This window comes from Hypanus sabinus, chromosome 17, assembly GCF_030144855.1.
Source record: "Hypanus sabinus isolate sHypSab1 chromosome 17, sHypSab1.hap1, whole genome shotgun sequence".
NCBI classification, from domain to species: domain Eukaryota; kingdom Metazoa; phylum Chordata; class Chondrichthyes; order Myliobatiformes; family Dasyatidae; genus Hypanus; species Hypanus sabinus.
Genome location: NC_082722.1, coordinates 17,160,356 through 17,184,491, shown reverse-complemented (window position 1 = coordinate 17,184,491; position 24,136 = coordinate 17,160,356). Strand labels below are relative to the sequence as shown.

General features: G+C 43.5%; 1 protein-coding gene across 3 annotated transcripts in view; it reads left to right on the top strand.

Annotated features, from left to right (window-relative positions):
• gnao1a (guanine nucleotide binding protein (G protein), alpha activating activity polypeptide O, a) overlaps nucleotides 1–24,136 on the top strand; it is a 282,074-nt gene that overhangs the window by 221,925 nt on the left and 36,013 nt on the right. For all 3 annotated transcript variants that reach the window (XM_059992618.1, XM_059992619.1, XM_059992617.1), the window contains exon 5: nucleotides 18,224–18,352. In XM_059992618.1, the coding sequence (XP_059848601.1) occupies nucleotides 18,224–18,352 (129 nt within the window). The remainder of the gene's footprint in view (nucleotides 1–18,223; nucleotides 18,353–24,136) is intronic.

Genomic DNA, 24,136 nt, shown 5'->3' with positions numbered 1-24,136 from the left:
AATGGCTAGCACGAGAGGGCATAGCTTTAAGGTGCTTGGAAGTAGGTACAGAGGAGATGTCAGGGGTAAGTTTTTTTTACACAGAGAGTGGTGAGTGCGTGGAATGGGCTGCCGACAGCGGTGGTAGAGGCAGAAACGACTTAAGAGACTCCTGGGTGGCTACATGGCACTTAGAAAAATAGAAGGCTATAAGGTAGAGCCCTACCTTAGAGCCTAGGTAGCTCTAAGGTAGGGAAATGTTCGGCACAGCTTTGTGGGCTGAAGGGCCTGTATTGTGCTGTAGGTTTTCTATGTTTCTATGTTCTATGTTTCTAGGATATTAACAACTTTGGCATCAATGCAACCATGTGGAAAATTGCCCAGGTATGTCCTGTTCACAAAAAGCAGGACAAATCTAATCTGGCTCATTGCCGTCTCATTAGTTCTCAAGCGTAGATAACTACCAATGCGCCAATGGATCCTTATCAGCCATTGAGAAACCAGTTATAAAAGAGACCACAACAGTAACTCTGCCCTATCTCCAAGAGGAATAAGCTTTACACCCCAAAGTGCAGAAGATGAAATCACTTCATCCTTAACTCTGCTGATGTTGTTGATAACATTTGAACACCATCAGGTGTCAGATCTCTCAGTGGGAGAGCATTCTGGAGATAGTGATCACAGTTCTATCTCCTTTACAATAGCGTTGGAGAAGGATAGAAACCGATAAGTTGGGGAAAGTTTAACTGGAGTAAGGGGAAATATGCAGCTATCAGGCAGGAACTCAGAAGCATAAATTGGAAACAGACCTTCTCAGGGAAATGTACAGAGGAAATGTAGCAGATGTTCAGGGGATATTTGTGTGGTGTTCTGCATTGGTACGTTCCAATGAGACATAGAAAGGATGGTAGGGTACAGGAACCATGGTGTACAAAGGCTGTTGTAAGTCTAGTCAAAAAGAAAAGCTTACGAAAGGTTCAAAAAACTAGGTAATCATAGGAATCTAGAAGATTATAAGGCTAGAGCTTAAGAATGAAATTAGGAGAGCCAGAAGGGGCCATGAGAAGGTCTTGGCGAGCAGGATTAAGAAAAACCCCAAGGCATTCTACAAGTATGTGAAGAGAAAGAGGATAAGACGTGAGAGAATAGGACCTATCAAATGTGACAGTGGAGAAGTGTATATGGAACGGGGGGAAATAGCAGAGGTACTTAATGAATACTTTACTTCAATATTCACTATGGAAAAGGATCTTGGCGATTGTAGGGATGACTTGCAGCGGACTGAAAAGCTTGAACATGCAGATATTGAGGAAAAGGATGTGTTGGAGCTTTTGGAAAGATTCAAGTTGGATAAGTCGCCGGGACTGGACAGAATGTACCCCAGGCTACTGTGGGAGGCGAGGGAGGAGATTGCTGAGCCTCTGGTGATGATCTCTGCATCATCAATGAGGACAGGAGAGGTTCTGGAGGATTGGGGGGTTGTGGATGTTGTTCCCTTATTCAAGAAAGGGAGTAGAGATAGCTCAGAATATTATAGACCAATGAGTCTTACTTCAGTGGTTGGTAAGTTGATGGAGAAGATCCTGAGAGGCAAGATTTATGAACATTTGGAGCGGAATAATATGATTAGGAATAGTCAGCATGGCTTTGTCAAAGGCAGGTCATGCCTTATGAGCCTAATGGAATTTTTTGAGGATGTGACTAAATACATTGATAAAGGTAGAGCCGTAGGTGTAGTGTATATGGATTTTGGCAAGGCATTTGATAAGGCACCCCATTCAAGGGTTATTGAGAAAGTAAGGAGGCATGGGATCCAAGGTGACATTACTTTGTGGATCCAGAATTGGCTTGCCTACAGGAGGCAAAGAGTGGTTGTAGACAGGTCGTATTCTGCATGGAGGTCAGTGACCAGTGGTATGCCTCAGGGATCTGTTGTGGGACCCCAACTCTTCATGATTTTTATAAATTACCTGGATGAGGAAGTGGAGAGATGGGTTAGTAAATCTGCTGATGACACAAAGGTTGGGGGTGTTGTGGATAGTGTGGAGGGCTGTCAGAGGTTACAGCAGGACATTGATAGGATACAAAACTGGGCTGAGAGGTGGCAGATGGAGTTCAACCCAGGTAAGTGTGAGGTGGTTCATTTTGGTGGTCAAATATGATGGCAGAATATAGCATTAATGGTAAGACTCTTGGCATTGTGGAGGATCTGAGGGATCTTGGGGTCCGAGTCCAGAGGACACTCAAAGCTGCTGTGCAGGTTGACTGTGTGGTTAAGAAGGCATACAGTGCATTGGCCTTCATCAACCATGGGACTGAGTTTAAGAGCCGAGAGGTAATTTTGCAGCTATATAGGACACTGGTCAGACCCCACTTGGAGTACTGTGCTCAGTTCTGGTCGCCTCACTACAGGAAGGATGTGAAAGCCATAGAAAGGGTGCAGAGATTTACAAGGATGTTGCCTGGATTGGGGAGCATGCCTTACAAGAATAGGTTGAGTGAACTTGGCCTTTTCTCCTTGGAGCAATGGAGGATGAGAGGTGACCTGATAGGGGTGTACAAGATAATGAGAGTCTTTGAACGTGTGGATAGTCAGAGGCTTTTTCCCAGGGCTGAAATGGCTAGCATGAGAGGGCACAATTTTAAGATGCTTGGAAGTAGGTACAGAGGAGATGTCAGGGGTAAGTTTTTTATGCAGAGAGCGGTGAGTGCATGGAATGGGCTGCCGGTGGCGGTGGAGGGGGTGGAAACAATAGAGTCTTTTAGGAGACTCCTGGAGAGGTACATGGAGCTTAGGAAAATAGAGGGTTATGTGTAAGCCTAGGTAGTTCTAAGGTAAGGACATGTTCGGCACAGCTTCGTGGGCCGAAGGGCCTGTATTGTGGGGTAGGTTTTCTATGTCTACGTCTGTGTTCTATATTGAATATTGCCACATAGCATTGCTATCTGTTTATCAAGGATCTAGGATCAGCTTTATTTGCCATATGCATTATGAATGTATTACAAATTTGCTGTGGTGTTTTGGTGTGACATGCAACAAAAAATAGCATTCAGTAATTGCAAAGAATAAATAATTATATAAAAAAAAACTTGAATATAGAATAAAATGTGGATAAATACATAAATACCAGCATGTATTTGTAATGTAAACAGCACTATAAAAAGTGGGATGATGGGAACTAGAATGGTTGACCAGGTGAGCTGCCTGAGGAAGGTACAATGGTGTGAAGGTTTTGTTTTAATAGCCCTATAACGCTATAGTGCTTATCTTAAAGGCATTCTCACTTCTGCTGAAATGTCAGGTAGTGGAATGTTAAGTATTTGTTGGCTGACAACATCTGTGGTTGCCATGGACAACAGGCAGGTAGGAGTCTGGTTTGAATACAGAGAATATCCTTCTGGGAACATTTAAATAATCCTCCTAGTAAAACAGATTGCCTGACACAGTGGATATCTGATATATAACCTCCTTTTCTAACACGTGGATATTGCCAAGACAAAATCAGAAAAACATATGCACCAAAGAAGATGAAGGATTACTGAATAAAAAAAGTGTTTGCTGTTGCTGAACCTCCACTCAGAGTGGGACTAAGCTTTAAGGCGTGACCAGATGCCAGGAGTGACTCCACAGCCTAGCGGAGAGCAAGTGTCACACCATGAATAGTAGGAGCATAACCCGTGATTTTCTGTCCACTGAAATTAACTGAGAATAAATGAAGGGCTGCAGACTCACTCGTTTGTGCTCTGTGGGAGTGCCACTGCTGTGGAGTGCACGGATTGTGTATGCAATCTTGCTGTGAAATTGTATTACCTTCCCTCTCGGGTTCAGTGGGGAAGAACTAGTCCTTTCATTAATTTGTAACCAAATTACTCTTACTATAGCAATATGTTTAAAGATATTTCCATTCATTCTCAGCTGTTTAATTTTGTCTGTAGTCTTATTAACAAAAGGTCTCTTGCATCAATCGTGTTGCCATTTCAATTCTCTTTACCGAAGTGGATTTGTCACGCGTCCCAATCGCGGGAAGGCTGAACTGTGAGATTTCACATCAGTGATGTGTCATTCCAGAGAAGACATGAAGGGAATTGGTCCTCAGTTCACAATCAATCCTCCCAGTGGCAGACCAGGTCCAGAGGCATTTCAGTGTGAAACATGCCTTACCCATTTTAAATAGGAGATATAAATATCAGGGAAGAAATAATCCCCTAGAAGAGTGAGAGGTGAGAAAATAGAACATTCATCACCGGCATACACACACGTACGCCGGGATACACGACCTGAGATTACCTTCTGTACACAATCACGTCCTTTCCCTGAACAATAGCATATTGAAATTATGTCCCCAAACATGATCTCACCTTGAGATTTTTACTCCCATCCACAACACCACTCTGGATGTCACTGCAATCACACATCCCAACATATTCTCAGCCCCTGTACAATCGCATCAAGGACTGACCGACATGCACAATCGTACCTTCAGCCCGAGACTGCACGCCCACCCGTGAGTACACCTTCAAATCACGCACCCATCAGAAGTGGCGGACCTGCACGCCCTGTCATTACACATTGCAGCCTGCAGCACATCCCAACATTAAATCACCATGATGGGGTAAATCCCGGTGGCGAGGGTGAACCCAGGACAACCGATCCCACATCCTGGCTGCAGGAGGCTGTCCGTTAAGGCCCGTCTATCGTGTGCCACCAGCACATTGCTTTTCTGTCAGGGTGTGCTCCCTTAGTCTTGTCTCAACAGACTTACCACAAGGCAGTGGGGCTATTTACCCATAGCTAGGACAGTGGTTGACGGGCGCCAGGGCGTGTCCACACAGTGATGGGCCTGCACGCCACGTCTCTGGGGCCCACTGCTGCTCCGAGATCCCCTGTAGCTTAGCCTGGGACCGTAAGATATCCAGTTTCCACGTGTGGCCCCGAGGGGTCTCGGTGGTGGAGAGGCTCTGTACTGGCAGGAGGAGGCTTACACACTCGGCTCCTCTTTTCACCCTCTGTTGAGAAGGCTAGCCAGCGGCAATAGCTGTAAGCAGAGAGTAGCAAGCAGAGAGTATGCACTCACTACAAGGACTACTACACTACTACACTGCTACACTATTGCATTACTGCACTACTGCACTACTACACTACTACACTACTACACTACTACACTACTACACTGCTACACTACTACACTAGACGATTCACACACACCCTGTGAGTAAATACTCCACCCACACACACGTTAAATCACAGCGCGAGATCAAGCCCCCTACCCCTGATGACATTCCAAGGCCATCTCCCCAAGCATAACCACACCTGAGATTACAGCCACGCACACTCGTCACAGCTGGAGAATGCATATCAAACAGTGTCCTGGGGTTAGATGTGGGTGAGTTATCACACAGCCTGCATTTGGATTAGATGCAAGGGAATCGGTGTAATTAGATTCAATACGAGGAAACATAAAGAGTATCATTGAACTATCATTGAATGATTCTTGGACCAGGAGTGGTAAAGGCATTGAATAAATATGATGTCAGGGAATCGATACACTCAAACGGTGGTGTTTGATCCATTTGGTTTCTTGTGTTCAGACCTCCCTCTGCTGTCTCCACAGCAGCCCTACAGGTCCAATTGAGCTCCAGGCCTCACTACAAAGCAAGTTTCAGCCGGGCCTCAGGTGGCAGATCCTGAGGCCCCACATCAGGGTTACTTCACTGGCCATTGAATTGCTATTAAATGCTTCTGATGACAAAGTTGTTTAAAAATATCTGAAAGGATTAAAATTAAATGATGAATTTACCTGTAAACTAGTACAAAATATATTAATTCATTAAAAGCATCACCACTAAGTAAAGTAAAACGCCCTTACAGTTGAGGTGACTGGCATAAAATGGAGAGGCCGGGTGCGAAGTGCTCAGAACAGTGGTGCTTTCCACTTGGGACTAGGGAGTGAGAATGGGAATGACCTCCTTCACTGACACTTCCCAGTGCATTGCATAACATGAAAGTCAGGAATGTGTTGCCTGTAATTTATGTCTGTTCTTTACTGAACTGCCATCAAAGGATAAATGTACTTACACCCAAGAGTCAGATGTTTTCTGAAGTGAAGAGTAATTGAATTACATTTTGGCTTGAAAGATTAAATATTCTTTGCCTTTGATTTATGTAGATAAGAAATGATGATCATCTTTCTTGTGGTTTGTCTCAGTGTACTTAATGGCTGCACTGCTTAAGGGGAATAGTCAAATGTTTATTGATTTTGTGTCTATAATGTTATCGTAATTAGTGTGAAAGACAAATGTCATTACCTGTAATTAGTCTGATTGCGCCACAGCTTCATCATGTCTGCTGCTCATGAAGATCTTGTAAAATAAAAGCACTACATAGAAATACACACAAAATGCTGGTGTAACTCAGCAGGTCAAGCAACATCGATGGAAAGGAATAAAGAGCCAAGGTTTCGGGCCGAGACCCTCAATCAGGACTGGAAAGGAAGGGGGAAGAAGCCAGAATAAGAAGGGGGAAAGGACTACAAGCTGGCAGGTGATAGGTGAAGCCAGGTGAGGGGGAAGGTAGGTGGGTAGGGGAGGAGGGATGAAATGAGAAGCTGGCAGGTGATAGGTAGAAAAGGTGAAGGGCTGAAGAAGGAATCTAAAGGGAAAAGAAAGTGAACCATGGGAGAAGGGGAAGGAGGAGAGGCATGGAGGGGTTGTTAGGCAGGTAAGAAGAGAGGAGGTTAAAGGGGATTTAGAATGGGGAATGAAAGAAGAGTTGAAGGGGAGAGGCGAGAATAAAATCTGTGCACAACATAATTTATACCTGGAAAAGTTCACAGCGTAATGCTTACTGTCATTGAAGACTGAAATATCTACCTCTGACCACCTCCTCAGACCTCCAGTGAAGATGAGAGCAATTGTCTTTGACGTGAAAATAGATTGCTGCATCTACTAAAGAAAGGTGCAAAGACCTATCCAGGAAAATATCTTCATTAAGTTCACTGCATTTGGTTAAATCATACCCCCATCCAATCTGAGAAGTTAATTATTGTTATTTATAGGTGGCATGCTGAGATCGATGGGGAGTTAAATATAGAAAGCAGCCTGCAGTAGCCATGCCGATGAACACCTCCAGCAGCAGTGGGAGAGTTCAGCTCTCCTGCATCAGTCTGCTTCACAGAAAATCCAAAAAAATATGCATTCCTGAACTGTAGTTTCTCCAAAACAATTTGAAACCCCAGAAGTGAAAACTTTTAATAACCAATAGCATAAGACCAAATGCTATAGGACAGAATTAGGCCATTCAGCCCATCGAGACTGCTTCACTATTCCATTATTGCAGATTTATTGTCCCTCTCAACCTCATTCTCCTGCCTTCTCCACATAATCTTTGATATCCTGACTAATTAAGAACCTATTAACCTCTGCCTTAAATATGTGACTTGGACATCTGTGACTTGGACTGCACAGATGGCCATCTGTGGCAAAGAATTCCACAGATTCACCATCCTTTGGCTAAATAAATTTTTCATCTTCTCTGTTCTCAGTTCTGAGGCTGTTCCCTCTGGTCCTTGACTCCCTCACTATAGGAAACATCCTTTCAACATTCACTCTATGCAGACCTTTCAATATTCAATAGGTTTCAATGAGAAGCCCTCATTCTTCTAAACTCCAGTGATTACAGGCATAGGCCCATCAAATACTCCTAGTGTTAACTTTTTCATCCCTGGGATTACCCTCGTGACTCTCCTCTGGACTCTCTCCAATGCCAGCATCTCCTTTCTTAGATAAGGGGCCCAAAACTGCTCTCAATACTCCAAGTGTGTCTGATCAAAACCTCAGTATAACATCCTTGTATTTATATTCCAGTCCTCTTGAAATGAATGTTAACATTGCATTTGCCTTCCTCACCACTGACTGAACCTGCAAGTTAACCTTTAGGGAATCCTGCACAAGGACTCCCAAGTCTCTCTGCATCTCTGATTTTTGAATTTTCTCACCATTTAGAAAATAGGCCACACCTTTATTCCTTTTGGCGAAGTGCATAACCACACACTTCCGTACCTTATATTCTATCTGCCACTTCTTTGACCATCCCCCCAAACTGTCCAGGTCCTACTGCAGTTTCCTCAGCACTACTTGCCCTTCCACCTATATTTGTATCATCCGCAAACTTGGCCACAGAGCCACCAATTACTTCATCCAAATCATTGACATACAACATGAAAAAAGTAGTCCCAACACTGACCCCTGTGGAATACCACTAGTCACCAATTGCCAACCAGAAAAGGCCCCCTTTACTCCCATCCTTTGACTCCTGCCAGCCAACCAATCTAATATCCGTTCTAGAACCTTTCCCATAATACATTGGGCTCCTATCTTGTAAAGCAGCCTCATGTGTGAGTCAAAGGCCTTCTGAAAATCCAAATAAACAACGTCTACTGACTCTTCTTTGTATTTCCTGCCTGTTATTTCCTCAAAGAATTCCGATAGATTTGTAAGACAAGATTTCCCCTTTAGAAAACCATGCTGACACAGGCCTATTTTTAACATGTGCTTCCAAGTACCCCTTAATAATAGACTCCAATATCTTCCCAACTACTGAAGTCAGACTAACTGGCCTATAATTTCCTTTCTGCCTCCCTCCTTTCTTAAAGAGTGGAGTGACATTGTAATTTTCCAGTCCTTCAGAAACATTCCAGAATCTACTGATTCTTGTAAGATCATTACTAATGCCCCTCACATACCTTCAGCCACCCTGGAATTTTGTCCATCTGGTCCAGGTGACTTATCTACCATCAGACCTTTCAGTTTCCCAAACATCTTTTTGGGATCCTGCACCAAACGGATTTTCCCAATCTACCTGCCGATTGAAATCTCTAAAGATTATCGCACCATTGCCTTTTTTACACTAATTTTCTATCTCCCATTATAATTTGCAGCTGTCATCCTGGCTACTGATCAGAGGCCTTTATGTAAATCCCATCGGGGTCTTTTACCCTTGAAGTTTCTTAACTTTACCTACAAGGATTCTACATTGTCCAATCCTGTGTCACCTCTTTATAAATGTTTGATTTCATTTTTTACCAACAGAGCCACCCCACCTCCTCTGCCTACCTGCCTGTCCTTTCTGTGCTCCTGGACATTAAGCTCCCAGCTATGATCTTCTTTCAGCCACAACTCAGTGATGCTCGTAACGTCATACCTGCCAATCTCTAACTGCACTATAAGATAGTCTACCTTATTCCATATACTGCATGCTTTCAAATATAACATCTTTGGTCCTGTATTCATCATGATTTTGACCCCCTGTTACGCTTTAACTCATCCCATTGACTGCAGTTTTGCCCTGTCCTTCCTCACAGCTTGACACCACACTGCATCTACTTGTATATCAACTGCTCATCCTCAGCTCTGTCACTACAAATCCCATCCTCCTGCCAAATTACTTTAAGTCCTCCCCAACAGCTCTAGCAAACCTGCCTGCAAAAATATTGGTCCCCCTCAGGTTCAGGGGTAACCTGTCTTTTTTGTCCAGGTCATACCTCCCCAATGATTCAGAAATCTGAAACCCTGTCCCCGATGCACCAATTCTGCAGCCAAACATTCACCTGCCGGTCACCCTATTCTTACCCTCACTGACACATGGCAGCAATCCAGAGATACTACACTGGAGATCCTGCTTTTCAGCTTTCTGCCTCACTTCCCATATTCTCTCTTTAGGACCTCCTCCCTTTTCCTACCTATGTATCAGAATGTACCACAACATCCAACTGTTCAGCCTCTGCCTTTACAATGTTGAGGACCCGATCCGAGATCTCCTTGCCCCTGGCAACATACCATCTGGGTGTCTCTTTCAGATGCTGAGAATCTGCTTTTTGCTCCTTTAATTATGGAATCCCCTAACACTATTCTTCTCCACCTTTCCCTTCTGAGCCACAGTGTCAGCCTCGGTGCCAGAGACCTGGTCACTGCAGCTTCCTCTGGTAGATCATCCCCACCCCCAGTAGTATCCAAAGCAGTGTACTTACTATTGAGGGAAATGGCCACAGGATACTCTGCACTGGCTGCCTGTACCCCTTTGCCTTTCCAGATTGTCACCCAGTGACCTGCCTCCTGCAAGTTAAGCTGACTACCTCCCTCTAGCTCCTATCTAGCACCTCCTCATTCTCCTTACTGAACCAAAGGTCATCGAGCCACAGCTCCAGATCCTTAACGTAGTCCCTAAGGAGATGCAATTCGATGCACTTCATGCAGGTGTAGTTATCAGGAAGACTGGAGATCTCCCAATTTTCCCACATCTCACACAAGGAACATAGCACTAACTCTGGACCCAGTCTCAGTGCACTAGCTATGTACTAACAGTAAAAAAATACAATTGCTAGAAACTTTGCAACATACACAAAATGCTGGAGGAACTCAGCAGGTCAGGTAGCATCTGTGGAAAAAAGTGAACAGTCGCATTTTGAGCCGAGACCCTTCATTAGGAGAGCTTCGTCTGTGCTTGCCCAAGTTTGTTCTTGCCTGAGCCAGTTGAACCAAAGCCGGATAGCTGTAACAATGCCCCACTCATGTAATGGCCACTCCAACAGTGGCCATGTGCAGTGGGTGTGATGTACTTGGATTTCCAGAGAACTTTCAAAGAGGTGCCACATAAAAGACTTATCCAGAAGGATGAATAGAGTTGGGGGTGATCGATATATTAGCATGGATAGAGGATTGGTTAACCAATAGAGAGCAGAAAGTTGGGATACATGGGTGTTACTCTGGTTGGCAATCAGTGGTGAATGGTGTGCCGCAGGGGTCGGTGCTGGGCCCGCAACTGCTCATGATATACATTAACGATCTGGGAGAGAGGACCAAGTATAGTGTATCTAAGTTTGCTAATGACACTAAACTGAGTGGGAAAACAAATTGTGCAGAGGATACAGAGAGTCACTGAGAGATATAGACAGGTTAAGTGAGTGGGCAAGGGTCTAGCAGATGGAGTAATGTTGGTAAATGCAAGTTCATCCACTTTGGAAGGAAAAATGAAAGATCAGATTATTATTTAAATGGTAAAAGATTGCAGCATGCTGCTGTGCAGAGGAACTTGGGAGTGCTTGTGCATGAATCACAAAAGGTTGGTTTGCAGGTGCAGCAGGCTATCAAGAAGGCAAATGGAACATTGGCCTTCATTGCCAGAGGGAATGAATTTAAGAGCAGGGAGGGTGTGCTACAACTGTGTTGGGTGAGGCCGCACCTGGAGTACTGTGTGCAGTTCTGGTCTTCTTACTTGAGGAAGGATTTCTGGCTTTGGAGGTGGTACAGAGGAGGTTCACCAGGTTGATTCCAGGGATGATGCCACCTGCACTAATCTCAGACACAGGAGATTCTGCAGATGCTGGAAATCTTGAACAATACACACAAAACGCTGAAGGAACTGAGCAGGCCAGGTAACAAACAGTTGACATTTCAGGCCAAGAACCTTCATCAGGACTCGGTCCAGTAGACATAAGAGATAGGAGCAAGAGTAAGCCAATCGGCCCCTCAAGCCTGCTCCGCCATTCAACAAGATCATGGCTGATCCAATCTTGACTCTAGTTTTTACCGAATCCCACAAGGAAACAGTACCAACCAACAGGGCACCATGCCACCCATTTTATTTTATTATTCATTCCGCCCAAACCCATGCGATCACCCGGGGAAAAAAGAAAACAATTTGCCAATTGAGGAGAAAAAATCTGGAAAATTCCTCTCCGACCCATCCAGGCTATCGAAACTGGTCCAGGAGATCACATGGCTGATCTAAACCTAGCCTCATGTCCACTTACCTGCTCACTCACCGTATCCCCTAATGCCATTTTTATCCAGGAAAATGTCTATCTCCGTTTTGAATTTATTGAGTGTAGTAGCTTCCACAGCTCTCTGGGGCAGTAAATTCCATAGCCCCACTACCCTCTGAGTGAAGAAATTTCTCCTCATCTCAGTCCTGGAACGGCATCCCCTTATTTTAAGATTATGCCCCCTAGTCCTAGTTTCACCCATCATTGGGAACATTCTCCCCGCATCCACCCGATCAAGTCCCTTCACAATCTTATATGTTTCAATAAGATCGCCTCTCATTCTTCAGAACCCCAATGAGTAGAGTCCCAATCTATTCAACCTCTCATCATACATCAACCCACCCATCCCCGGAATTAACCTAGTGAACCTTCTCTGCACTGCCTCGAGAGCCAGTATGTCCTTTCTTAAATATGGACACCAGAACTGCACGCAGTACTCCAGGTGTGGACTCACCAATACCCAGTTCAACTGCAGTAAGACCTCCCTGTTCTTATACTCCATCCCCCCAGCAATAAAAGCCAGCATTCCATTGGCCGTCTTGACCACCTGCTGCACTTGCATACTAACTTTTTGTGTTTCCTGCACCAGGACCCCCAGATCCCTTTGCACAGAAGCACTTTCCAGTTTCTCTCCATTTAGATAACAACTTGCTCTATTATTTCTTCTACCAAAGTGCAAGACCTCACACTTGTCAGTATTATATTTCATCTGCCAAATGTCTGCCCAATCACTCAGCCTATCTATGTCCTCCTGCAGGGTTTCAATGTCCTCCGCACTCATTACACTCCCTCCCATCTTTGTGTCATCAGCAAACTTCGATACATTGCACTTAGTCCCTTTCTCCAAATCATTAATATAGATTGTAAAGAGTTGGGGTCCCAACACCGACCCCTGCGGAACACCACTAGTCACCAACTGCCAGTCTGAGAATAAACAATTTATCCCAACTCTCTGTTTTCTGTTAGAAAGCCAATCCTCCACCCATGCCAGAATATTATCCCCAATCCCATGATTTTTTACTTTAAGTAATAATCTTTGGTGTGGCACCTTGTCAAATGCCTTTTGGAAGTCCAAATACACCACATCCACTGGTTCCCCTTTATCTACCCTATATGTTATGTCCTCAAAGAACTCCAACAAATTTGTCAAATATGATTTCCCTTTTGTAAAGCCATGCTGACTTTGTCCTATTAAGCTATGTTTATCCAAATGCCCTGTTACTGTTTCCTTAATTATCGATTCCAACATTTTGCCAACCACAGATGTTAGGATAACTGACCTATAATTCCCAGCCTTCTGTCTATTGCCCTTTTTAAATAAAGGAGTTACATTAGCATTTTTCCAATCTGCCGGAACCATTGCTGAGTCCAGCAAGTTTTGAAAAATTATCACTAATGCATCCACAATCCTGACCGCCACGTCCCTTAAGATGCAAGCCGTCCGGTCCAGGGGATTTATCCACCTTCAGTCCCATTAATTTATCAAGTTCCACTTCCTTGGTGATTTGAATCGTAGTTAGCTTCTCTCCCCCTAGAGCCCCCTGTTTATCCAGTGTTGGGATATTTTGAGTGTCCTCTACTGTAAAAACTGATACAAAATATTTGTTCAGTGTTTCCGCCATCTCCATGTCCCCTACCATTAATTTCCCGGTCTCATCTTCTAGGGAACCAACATTTACTTTAGCCACCCTTTTACTTTTTATGTAACTATAAAAACTCTTACTATCTGCTTTTATGTTTTTCGCCAATTTACTTTCATAATCTATCTTCCCTTTCTTAATCAACCTTTTTATTATTTGCTGCTGATCTTTAAAAGCTTCTCGATCTTCAATCTTCCCACTAGATTTAGCTACCTTATATCACTTTCTTTTTAGTCATATACTTTGCTTTATTTCTTTACTTAGCCACAGATAACTATTTTTTCTTTTACACCCTTGTTTCTTCAGTGGAATATATTTTTCTTGATAGTTGTAAAATAACTCCTTAAATATACACTACTGATCAAGTACCGATCTACCCTTTAATCTATTTTCCCAATCCATCTTAAGCAATTCCGCTCTCATACCATGATAGTCTCCTTTATTTAAGCTCAGTACGCTTGTTTGAGATCCAACCCTCTCATCCTCTAATTGAATATGGAATTCGACCATGTTATGGTCACTCATTCCAAGGGGATCCTTTACTAGGACATTTTTTATTAGTCCTGTCTCATTACACAGGACCAGATCTAAGACTGCTTGCCCCCTTGTTGGCTCAGTAATGTATTGTTCAAGGAACCCATCCCGAATACACTCAATAAACTCTTCTTCAAGGCTGCTGTGTCCAACTTGATTAGTCCAGTCAATATGAAAGTTAAAATCCCCCATAATTATAGCTGTTCCCTTATTACAAGCCCCAACTATTTCCTGATTTATGCTCCGACCAACTGAGTTACAGCTGTTTGGAGGCCTTTAGGCTACTTCCAGCACTGCTTTTTTCCCTTTACTATTTCTTATTTCTACCCAAATTGTTTCGTTATCCTGATCCTTTGAGCCAATATCATTTCTCTTTCTTGCAGTGATTTCTTGCTTTATTAAATAGCCACCCCACCTCCTTTTCCTTCTTGCCTGTCTCTCCTAATTGTCGAATACCCTTGTATGTTTAATTCCCAGTCCTGGTCACCCTGCAGCCATGTTTCTGTAATTGCCACAATATCATAACCATACGTAATTACTTGTACCATCAACTCATCAATTTTGTTCCTAATACTACGTGCATTCAAATAAAGGACTTTCAAATATGTTTGACACTTATTTCCTACCTTTTCCTTTTGTACAACTTTACGCTTATCTTCGTACATTCTTTCCCCTCCTGACACACTCTGTCTTTTTATTCCTCTGCTTTTACCTACATCCATTACCTTCTCCATTGTCTTTTTAATTATTTGCTCTCTAGAATCCTCCCCCCCCCCCACTAGTTAGTTTAAAGACCTCTCTGCAGCCCTAGTTATATGATTCACCAAGACACTAACCCCAGCCCGGTTCAGGTGAAGCCCGTCCCTCCGGAACAGTTCTCTCCTGTCCCAGTACTGGTGCCAGTGTCCCAAGAAGCAAAACCCACTTCTCCCACACCAGTCTTTGAGCCATGCGTTTAACTCCCTAATTTTATTTAACCTAGCCAAATTTGTTCGTGGCTCAGGTAATAATCCAGAGATTATTACCCTTGAGGTTCTGTTTTTTCATTTGACCCCTAGCTGCTCATATTCCTGTAACAGAACCTTCTTCCTTGTCCTATCTATGTCATTAGTACCGACATGTACTAAGGCAACTGGGTCCTCGCCCTCCCACTGCAAGTTTCTCTCCAGCCCAGAAGAGATGTCCTTAACCCTGGCACCAGGCAGGCAACATAGCCTTCGGGACTCTCGCTCTCGGTTGCAGAGAACCCTATCTATCCCCCTGACGATACTGTCCCCTATTACTACAACATTACTATCGACTCCTCCCTCTGGAATGGCCCCCCATTCCATGGTGCTATGGGCAGGTTGCTCATCCTCCCCACAGTCCCTGCTCCTGCCCTCACAGGGATTTAAAGCCTCAAATCTGTTGGACAAGAGCAAGGCCTGCATCTCCTCCAGCCCTACCTCCTGGATTCCCCTACTTTCCTCACTCATAGCCACACCATCCTGTGCTTGACTGCAATCTACATTAGTTAATCTATTAGGTGTGGCTATCTCCTGGTACACAGAGTCCAGGTAACTCTCCCCCTCCCTGATGTGTCGCAGTGTCTGAAGCTCGGACTGCAGCTCATCAATATGAAGCTGGAGTTCCTCGAGCAACAAACACTTGCTGCAAATGTAGTCGCCGTGTCCCTCAATGGGGTCTACCGGTTCCCATATCTCGCAGCAGTAACACATCACCTGCTCCATGCTATATCGTTAATTTAATGTACTAGTATTAGTTATGCAAGAACCCTTTGCCCCAATACAGCTAACTATCACACTATTTATAACCATATAACAATCACAGCACGGAAACAGGCCATCTTGGCCCTCCTAGTCAGTGCCGAACCCTTAATCACACCTAGTCCCACCTACCCGCACTCAGCCCATAACCCTCCACTCCTTTCCTATCCATATACCTATCCAATTTTACCTTAAATGACACAACTGAACTGGCCTCTACTACTTCTACAGGAAGCTCATTCCACACAGCTATCACTCTTTGAGTAAAGAAATACCCCCTCGTGTTTCCCTTAAACTTCTGCCCCCTAACTCTCAAATCATGTCCTCTCCAATTTAACAATACTTTTAAAGTTATAAGTGTAAAAGGAAGCAGGACTACTTACCAATACTTACCAAGCAACTAGCTGTGAGAGCTCTGCATGAGGCCGGGGAGAAAAAAAACCAGAGGACATGGGTTAAGGGTGAAGGGGGAAAAATTTAAAGGGAACATTAGTGGGGCTTCTTCACACAGAGAGTGGTGGGAGTGTGGAATGAGCTGCCAGATGAAGTGGTGAATGCGGGCTCACTTTTGACATTTAAGAAAAACTTGGACAGGTATATGGATGAGAGGGGTTTGGAGGGATATGGCCCAGGTGCAGGTCAGTGGGAGGAGGCAGTAAAATGGTTCGGCACAGCCAAAAAGGGCCAAAAGGCCTGTTTCTGTGCTGTAATGTTCTATGGTTCTATGGTTCTATGATGTTGTAGCGGATCAAAGCAGATAAACTGAAGGCAGTGACAATTGTCTTTCTCACTAATTATGGTCGTGCAGATGCAGGGTCTCCACCTGAAACATTGACTTTTTATTCCTCTCCTGATATGGAGAGCTCCACCAGCATTTCGTGGGTGCTACAGAAATCCCCAAATGCTTGCGCATACCCTCTACTCCCTGCCAGTCTTGTTGCCCCTCAAACATCATGGTTGTATCTGTTTCTTTTAACACTATCCTATCATTGCAGAGTGAGGGTGGTCTTACAGACAGAAGTGGGTAACTTGCTCTTGCAGCGGTTGCAAAAAACTCACTCGGAATACTGTGATTGCTTTCAGTTACATGAATGTTTTAAATTAATGTTTATGTTAATTCCATTGTTAGGAGTAAGTCGCTGAGAAATGCCCATTATTTAAGAACATAGAATGTTGCTGTCTGTAAGGAGTTCGTACGTTCTCTCTGTGGGTGTCCTCCGGGTTCTCCGGTTTCCTCCCACAGTCCAAAGACATACGGGTTAGTGGTTTAATTGTCCACTAGGGTGTAACTGGGCAGCGAGGGCTTGTTGGGCCGGAAGGGCCTGTTACCGTGTTACATCTCTAAATAAATAAAAATAAGGAGATTACAGCACAGTACAGGCCCTTCAGCCCATTATGTTGTGCTGACCTTTTAATCTTGTCTAAGATCAATCTAACCCTTCCCTCCTACATAGCCCTCTAGTTTCTTAAATGTGGTTAAGAAGGTGTACAGTGTATTGGCCGTCATCAATTGTGGAATTGAATTTAGGAGCCAAGAGGTAATGTTGCAGCTATATAGGACCCTGGTCAGACCCCACTTGGAGTACTGTGCTCAGTTCTGGTCGCCTCACTACAGGAAGGATGTGGAAGCCATAGAAAGGGTGCAGAAATTTACAAGATTGTTGCCTGGACTGGGGAGCATGCCTTACAAGAATAGGTTGAGTGAACTCGGCTTTTCCTCCTTGGAGTGACGGAGGATGAGAGGTGACCTGATAGAGGTGTGTAAGATGATGAGAGGCATTGATCATGTGGATAGTCAGAGGTTTTTTCCCAGGGCTGAAATGGTTGCCACAAGAGGACACAGGTTTAAGCTGCTTGAAAGTAGGTACAGAGGAGATGTCCGGAAAGTTTTTTTATGCAGAGAGTGATGAGTGAGTGGAATAGGCTGCCAGCAACGGTGGTGGAGGCAGATAAAATAGGGTCTTTTAAGAGGCTTTTGGATAGGTACATGGAGCTTAGGAAAATAGAGGGCTGTGGGTAAGCCTAGTAACTTCTAAGGTAGAAGTTGTTCGACACAACTTTGTGAGCTGAAGGGCCTGTATTGAGCTATGTTTTCTATGTTTCTACGTCCTTAATGTACCTGTCATAACCACCACCCCTGGCAGTGCACTGTGCTTTTGTCACATCCTCAAAGAATTCAATTGGGCTGGTGAAACACAACCTGCTCCTTATAAAGCCATGATGACCATCCATAATCAGACAAATCCTCGTAGATCCTGTCTCTAAGAATCTTCATCGATAATTTTCCCACCACTGACTCACTGGTCTAAGATTCCCAGGGTTAACCCTACCCCCTTTCTTGAGCAAAGGAATAACATTTATGATTGATCTCCAATCACAGAGACGACTCCCGAGACTTCACATAACTGTGGACCCATCCTTGAACTGTCGAACACTTCCTGTGCAGTTTAAGGGCTTCCTTGTAACATCCTTCTTTCTCTTACAGTTACTTAGACAGCTTAGATCGAATTGGAGGGAGCGATTACCAACCAACAGAGCAGGACATCCTCCGAACTAGAGTGAAGACCACTGGAATCGTAGAAACCCACTTTACATTCAAAAATCTCCACTTCAGGTGAGTCCAGTTAGATGGCATGCAGTCACACGGAGGAGATTCTTCCTGTCGTCTCAGTGGAGCATTAAGCAACTGGAATAAGTTAGATGTGAGGGAATCTTAAGGAGTGAACGTGTTTAATGTGAGAATTATACTGTGCCTGTAGTAAAAGAGACTTGAACCTTTTGCTGTCATCGTGGTGACAAAGTACTGTGGTATTTACTGGACACCCAACAGGGCTCTCCACTCATTGTGTAGATATAATTAGTAGATTAACATCTCCTTTAGGTAGTAACCTTTCTTCATGATCAGAGGGAGTCAAGACTTCACCAAATGCTCATGTACCCCACCATACCAGTTGCATTTTATGGGAACAAAGAGTTCAACTATTGTTTGTTGAAGAAGAGGGAATCACTAAGACTGGTCTCCTTTATTCTGAAGTTAATGCAATGAAAACAGACAGTTGAATCCAGATGTTGCTGTTACTCCGATATTTATCCTGCACCAAAGTTTGGGCTAAACAAAGGAAAGATCCAAAACCACCCAAGCCCCTGGCCATTCAAGGACAGTGGGAGAAAGGATGTGGAGCGAAGGAGGGAAGCAGCAACCCATGAGAGTAGACTCCTTGACTTCAGATGATACCATCCTGGGGATGTTTTGTAGAAGAAGAAGAGGAGGGGGCAAATGGTGGCTCTATAGCCCAGCTAGTGGTCCAGCTGCCTCGTGGCTTTTGCAACCTGGGCCTAACGTCTGTGTGTAGTTTGTGACCAAATGGTTGTCCCCTGGATGCTCTACTTCCCTCCCAAATCACAGGTTGTTTCGGGTTGTCACTGGGGGTTAGGTTGTAGTAGAGCCTGGGGGAAGAGGATGAGAATGTTGCAAGAATGAAATGAGCTTAGTGCAGATGGTGCTCAGTGGTCCTGCATGACTTCGTGAAAGGAGAAATTGTTCACAACTAAGAGGAAGGGGAAAGAAAGCACTGCTGGAGAGGTGCTGGCTACAAGGGACAGTGTAACTAGTCACTGCCTACATGATGGAGGAGAATCAATGGAGAAGGGCAGTTCTAGGCTGGGTAAGGGTTAAGGAGAGCTGGCATGCCTGAATTAATAGCATTTAGACTTCCATTGGTGCAGTTTCACTGCTGTACACTGATCTAACCAGGGAGGTATAGGCATGGATCTGAGATGATTTTGTAACAATACAGCCCATTCTTTCAGCTGCCCTTATATTTAAAAGCAAAACAAAAGTTTCTCAAGTCTGCTCCACCATCTGTCCACTCTCTTGTCTGCTCCCCATAATCCTTGATGCACCTGTATATCAATGATATGCCTGTATTAGCCCTGATTATAGTCAATGATGCTGACTCCAAGGCTCTATCAAGGATTCTGAGAGAAGAAATTCCTCCCTATATTCACCTTTAACAGGTGGCCTATATTCTGCAAGAAGGGCCCCTTGTTCTGGATTCCTTTAGAAGTGGAAGCAACCTCTCTGTGAGGACCATGTCAATCTTATATGTCTCAATTAGACCCCCTCCTTCTAAACTGAAATGAACATAGGCCCACCCGATGAACCCCCCTCATCAGCCATCAACCAACTGAATCTTCCTTGAATTGCCTCCTGTGTGTGGACATTCCTGCTTAAGTAGACCAAATTTTGCACAGTACTCCAGATATCCAAATCAGAATCAATTTTAATTATCACTCACATAGGTTGAGAAGGTTGTTATATGGTGATAGTACAGTGCAAGACATAAATTACTATAAATTACAATTATATATATAAAATAAATGTAATGCGAAAAGAAAGCAAAATTAGTGAGGTAGTACTCATGAGTTGGTCCATTGTCTGTTCAGAAACCTGATTGCAGAGTGGAAGAATCTGTTCCTAAAACATTGAGCATGTGTCTTCGGGCTCGTGTACTTCCTCACTGAGGGTAGTAATAAGAAGAGGGCGTGTCCTGAATGATGGATGCTGCCTTTCTGAAGCATCACCTTTTGAAGATGTGCTAGAGGTGGGGAGACTAGTGCTCGTGATGGAGCTGGCTGAGCTAGCAACCCTTTGCAGCTTTTTCTATCCTGTGCTGTGGCCCCTCCATAACACAATGATACAGCCAGTTAGAATGAAATCGCTGGAGTCTTTGGAGACATACAAAATCTCCTCAAACTCTTAATGAAATGTAATTCATCTATGTATGCAAATATATACAATAACGGAGAGACTTTCCTGCACTTATACTCCATCTCCCTTGTAACACTGAGCAATCTAATCACTTACTATACCTACTTTAGTTTTCTGTGTTTCCGCATGAAGGCACCAGGATCCCTCTATGGCAAAACTGTGCAGTCCCTCTCCATGTAAGCAACGTTCCTTTCTTCCTGTCAAAGTAAGCAATTTCACATTTCCCTACATTATACTCCATCTGCAGGCCTCAGTTAACCTATCTATATTCCCATAGCAAACCATTGAAATCCTCCTCTCAGCTTCATTTTTAAGAGGTTTACTTCCATGACTTTTAACATACTATTTACATGGTTCTCAAATAAAAACATAACCACCTTGTCCAAGTTATACTGTACACCAGCCTGTGTGGCACCTTTCCAGGTGTGCTCTCTTTCTAGGAATACCCAGGTATGGACACACCCTCTGAACTTATTTTCTGACCCTAACTACCTGGACCATAAGACATAGGAGCAGAATTAGGTCATTTGGTCCATCAGTCTCCACCATTTGATTATGGCTGATTTATTATTCCACTCAACCTCATTCTCCTGCCTTCTTCCCCTAACCTTTAGCACTCTTTCAATCAAGAACCTATCAACCTGCCCTTTAAATATACCCAAAGGCATGGTCTGCACATCTGTCTGGGGCAATGAATTCCACAGATTCAGCACCCTCTGGTTAAAGAAGTTTCTCCTCATCTCTGTTCCTTGTATTTACTATCAGCACATTGGGCTACAGTGCAGTCAGTGCTGTCATTTCCATCATTTACAGCTACTGTAGATAGTTAATGCTCCAGCAATGACGCTCTAGCACCCACTAGCTGCAGCAATTTATCTCAACTCTGTTTTCTATGAGTTAACCTTGCATGATGACTTTATGTAACACCTTACAGAATGTCTTCAGGGCATTCAAAATGGCACATTTGCTGCTGGTTTTATCCAGCATGCTCATTACGTCCTCAAAGAACTCTAATAAATCCAATAAGCATTATTTTCCTTTCCTAAAACCAATTTGACTTTGCTTGTTCATGCTAAGATGTTCTAAGCATCTTTCATTGTAATAGATTTCCCAGTGACAGACATTAGACAGACAATCCTATAATTTCCAGCTTTCTGACTCTGTCATTCCTTGAATGAGGAGATTACATTTGTGTTTTTATTTTAAATCCTCTGAGACCTTTCCTGGATCTGGAGAATGTTGGAAGCTCACACACAATGTAGCCACTTTGCCTGCACCCCCTTCCTTTTGACAGCCCAAGATGCAAATCGTCAGGCCCAGCAGACTTATCAGCCTTCACTCCACAAGTAATTGTTTCTCCATAAGTTTAAATTGCACCCTCCTTTTATGTCTGGACATCAGCCACTCTTACTGGGATGCTAATATTGTCTTTTACCATGAAACTGTTTGTTCAAAGTCTCTGCCATTTTCTTCACATTATTAATTCACAGGTCTCCATCACTGAGGCCAGTGGCTGTTTTAACAGTTATCTCCCTTTTTCCATATTTATGGAAATTATTACTTTTTTCATTTTTTCCACTGGATCTCATTATCCTGTGTTTATCCTCTATTCTCAGCATCTGTATTTTTTGTGGCCAGTTTCTAATTCTTCCAAATCTCTGTTTTGCACTAATGTCTGAAACATTGTATGCCTTTTCTTTTAATTTTTTATCAACCACAACTCTCTTGGCTTGAATTACACTTCTCCAAGTGTCTTTATTTCCTTCAATGACAAGTATGGAATAGTTCCTTAAATATCTGTCGCTGCTTCATATTTTAAACTGGATTATTACTTGTAATGGTGAGATTTGAGCTCAAACCAGTACCTTAGTGCACCTCACAGTGTTCTGTACAGAACCAGTTCACTCAGGATAATAGAGGTGTCAGACCAGTCAACTGTTCTCTTGAGGTGGAGGGCCTCACACAAGGCCTGGTGTTTCAGGCTGTTTTTCATTCCCCAGGGTTGTCTTTGCATCTCAGAAGATTTTTCATTTCATTAAGTGATTTATTTTAAGAAATGATTGCGTCATTTTCTGAGTGACGGTTTGGGTACCTGCACGTTGGAGATGATACGTACCATGGGAGTTGTTGGTGAGAGGTTTTTGTTAATTAGCCTCTACAGGCACAGTCAGACTGCAGAATTTTGGTTAACCTTTTAAAGCATTGCCCGTGATTTAATATAAAATATCAATATTTACATTTTAAAACGGAACTACATTATTTCCCAATATAAAAGGTAAATTTAACTTGCACAAACCAGTTCAGCATATTTACCAATTCAGCTTGTAACACAGCTCTAATAGAAACTACTAGAAACTAGACATTATGTGCCCAGACACCCAGAATGTAGTTTTCTCTGCTTCTTCTAGTTCCCTTAAATCTGTACCTACCCTCTCCTAAAACTGATTCTCAACACCCCCCTTTTTTAAGCAGCCTAAACTTGTGGCCATCACCTGCTCATCAACTTGCAGTTAGTGCACAGTTCCTGAAGCACGTGCAAAATCCATTGTGGTCTTCTGACTAATACTCACAAGCTTGTAACTGGTTAACACTGGCATTGGCATTGAAGCTGACCCACATTGCACACTGTTATTGGATTGCGATGGTGATATTTACTCCTGTGCAACGTTATTTCAGGATAGATTCTGATGAATGGCTGTGTGGTGCATCCTTGGGTTTTGCTCGAGTTTATTTTCTTGCATTATTCAAGTGCGGAAGGGACTTCTGCCTTTGTGGATTACATGTTGGAAGGAAGAGAAAGCCCAATGTACAGTAGCTTGTGAATTGTTTCTTCAGCGTTGCAGTTATCTGGGCTGGAGTGCGGGTGCATTGTGATGATCTGGTTGTCCAGTGGTCTCACAGTCATGTTCTGGCTTGTGTTCACTTCCTGTGTGACACTTCGCCACTCAGAATATACAGTTCATAGTTACTCTATCTGCCTCATCCTTCTGGTAACTATTCCACTAGTTTCCAGGATACTAATTTTCTCCCTACTGGAGCAAAATATTCCAAAGAAACTATTCCACCACCTCTCCTTGTGCTGTACGTGCACCTCACACAGTGAATTACAAGAGCACCAGCCTCCACCTCGGCCTTTTGCTCAATAAGAGCCCAGAGTTCAAAGTACATTTATTATCAAAGTATGTATCCGTCAGCACGTACTACACTGAGAGTCATTGTCTTGCAGGCATTCACAATAGAACAAAGGATCAATTGAAAACAAAGGCTGACAAACAACCAATGTACAAAAGAAGACAAACTGCAAATACAAAAAAGACTAATAATAATACTTGTAAATAAATAATACCGAGGACACAGATTGTAGAATCCTTGAAAGTGAGTCCATAGGTAGTGAAATCAGTTCAGAGTTGAGGTGAGTGAAGTTATCCACTCTAGTTCAGGAGCCTGCTGGTTATAGGATAAAAACTGCTCCTGAACCTGGAGGGATGGGAACAAAGGCTCCTGTACCTCCTTCCCAGTGGCAACAGTGAGAAGAGTGCTTAGCCTGTATGGAGGAGGTCCTTGATGATGAACGCTGCTTTCTAGTGGCAGTGTTCCTTGTAAATGTGCTCAGTGGTGGGGAGGGAT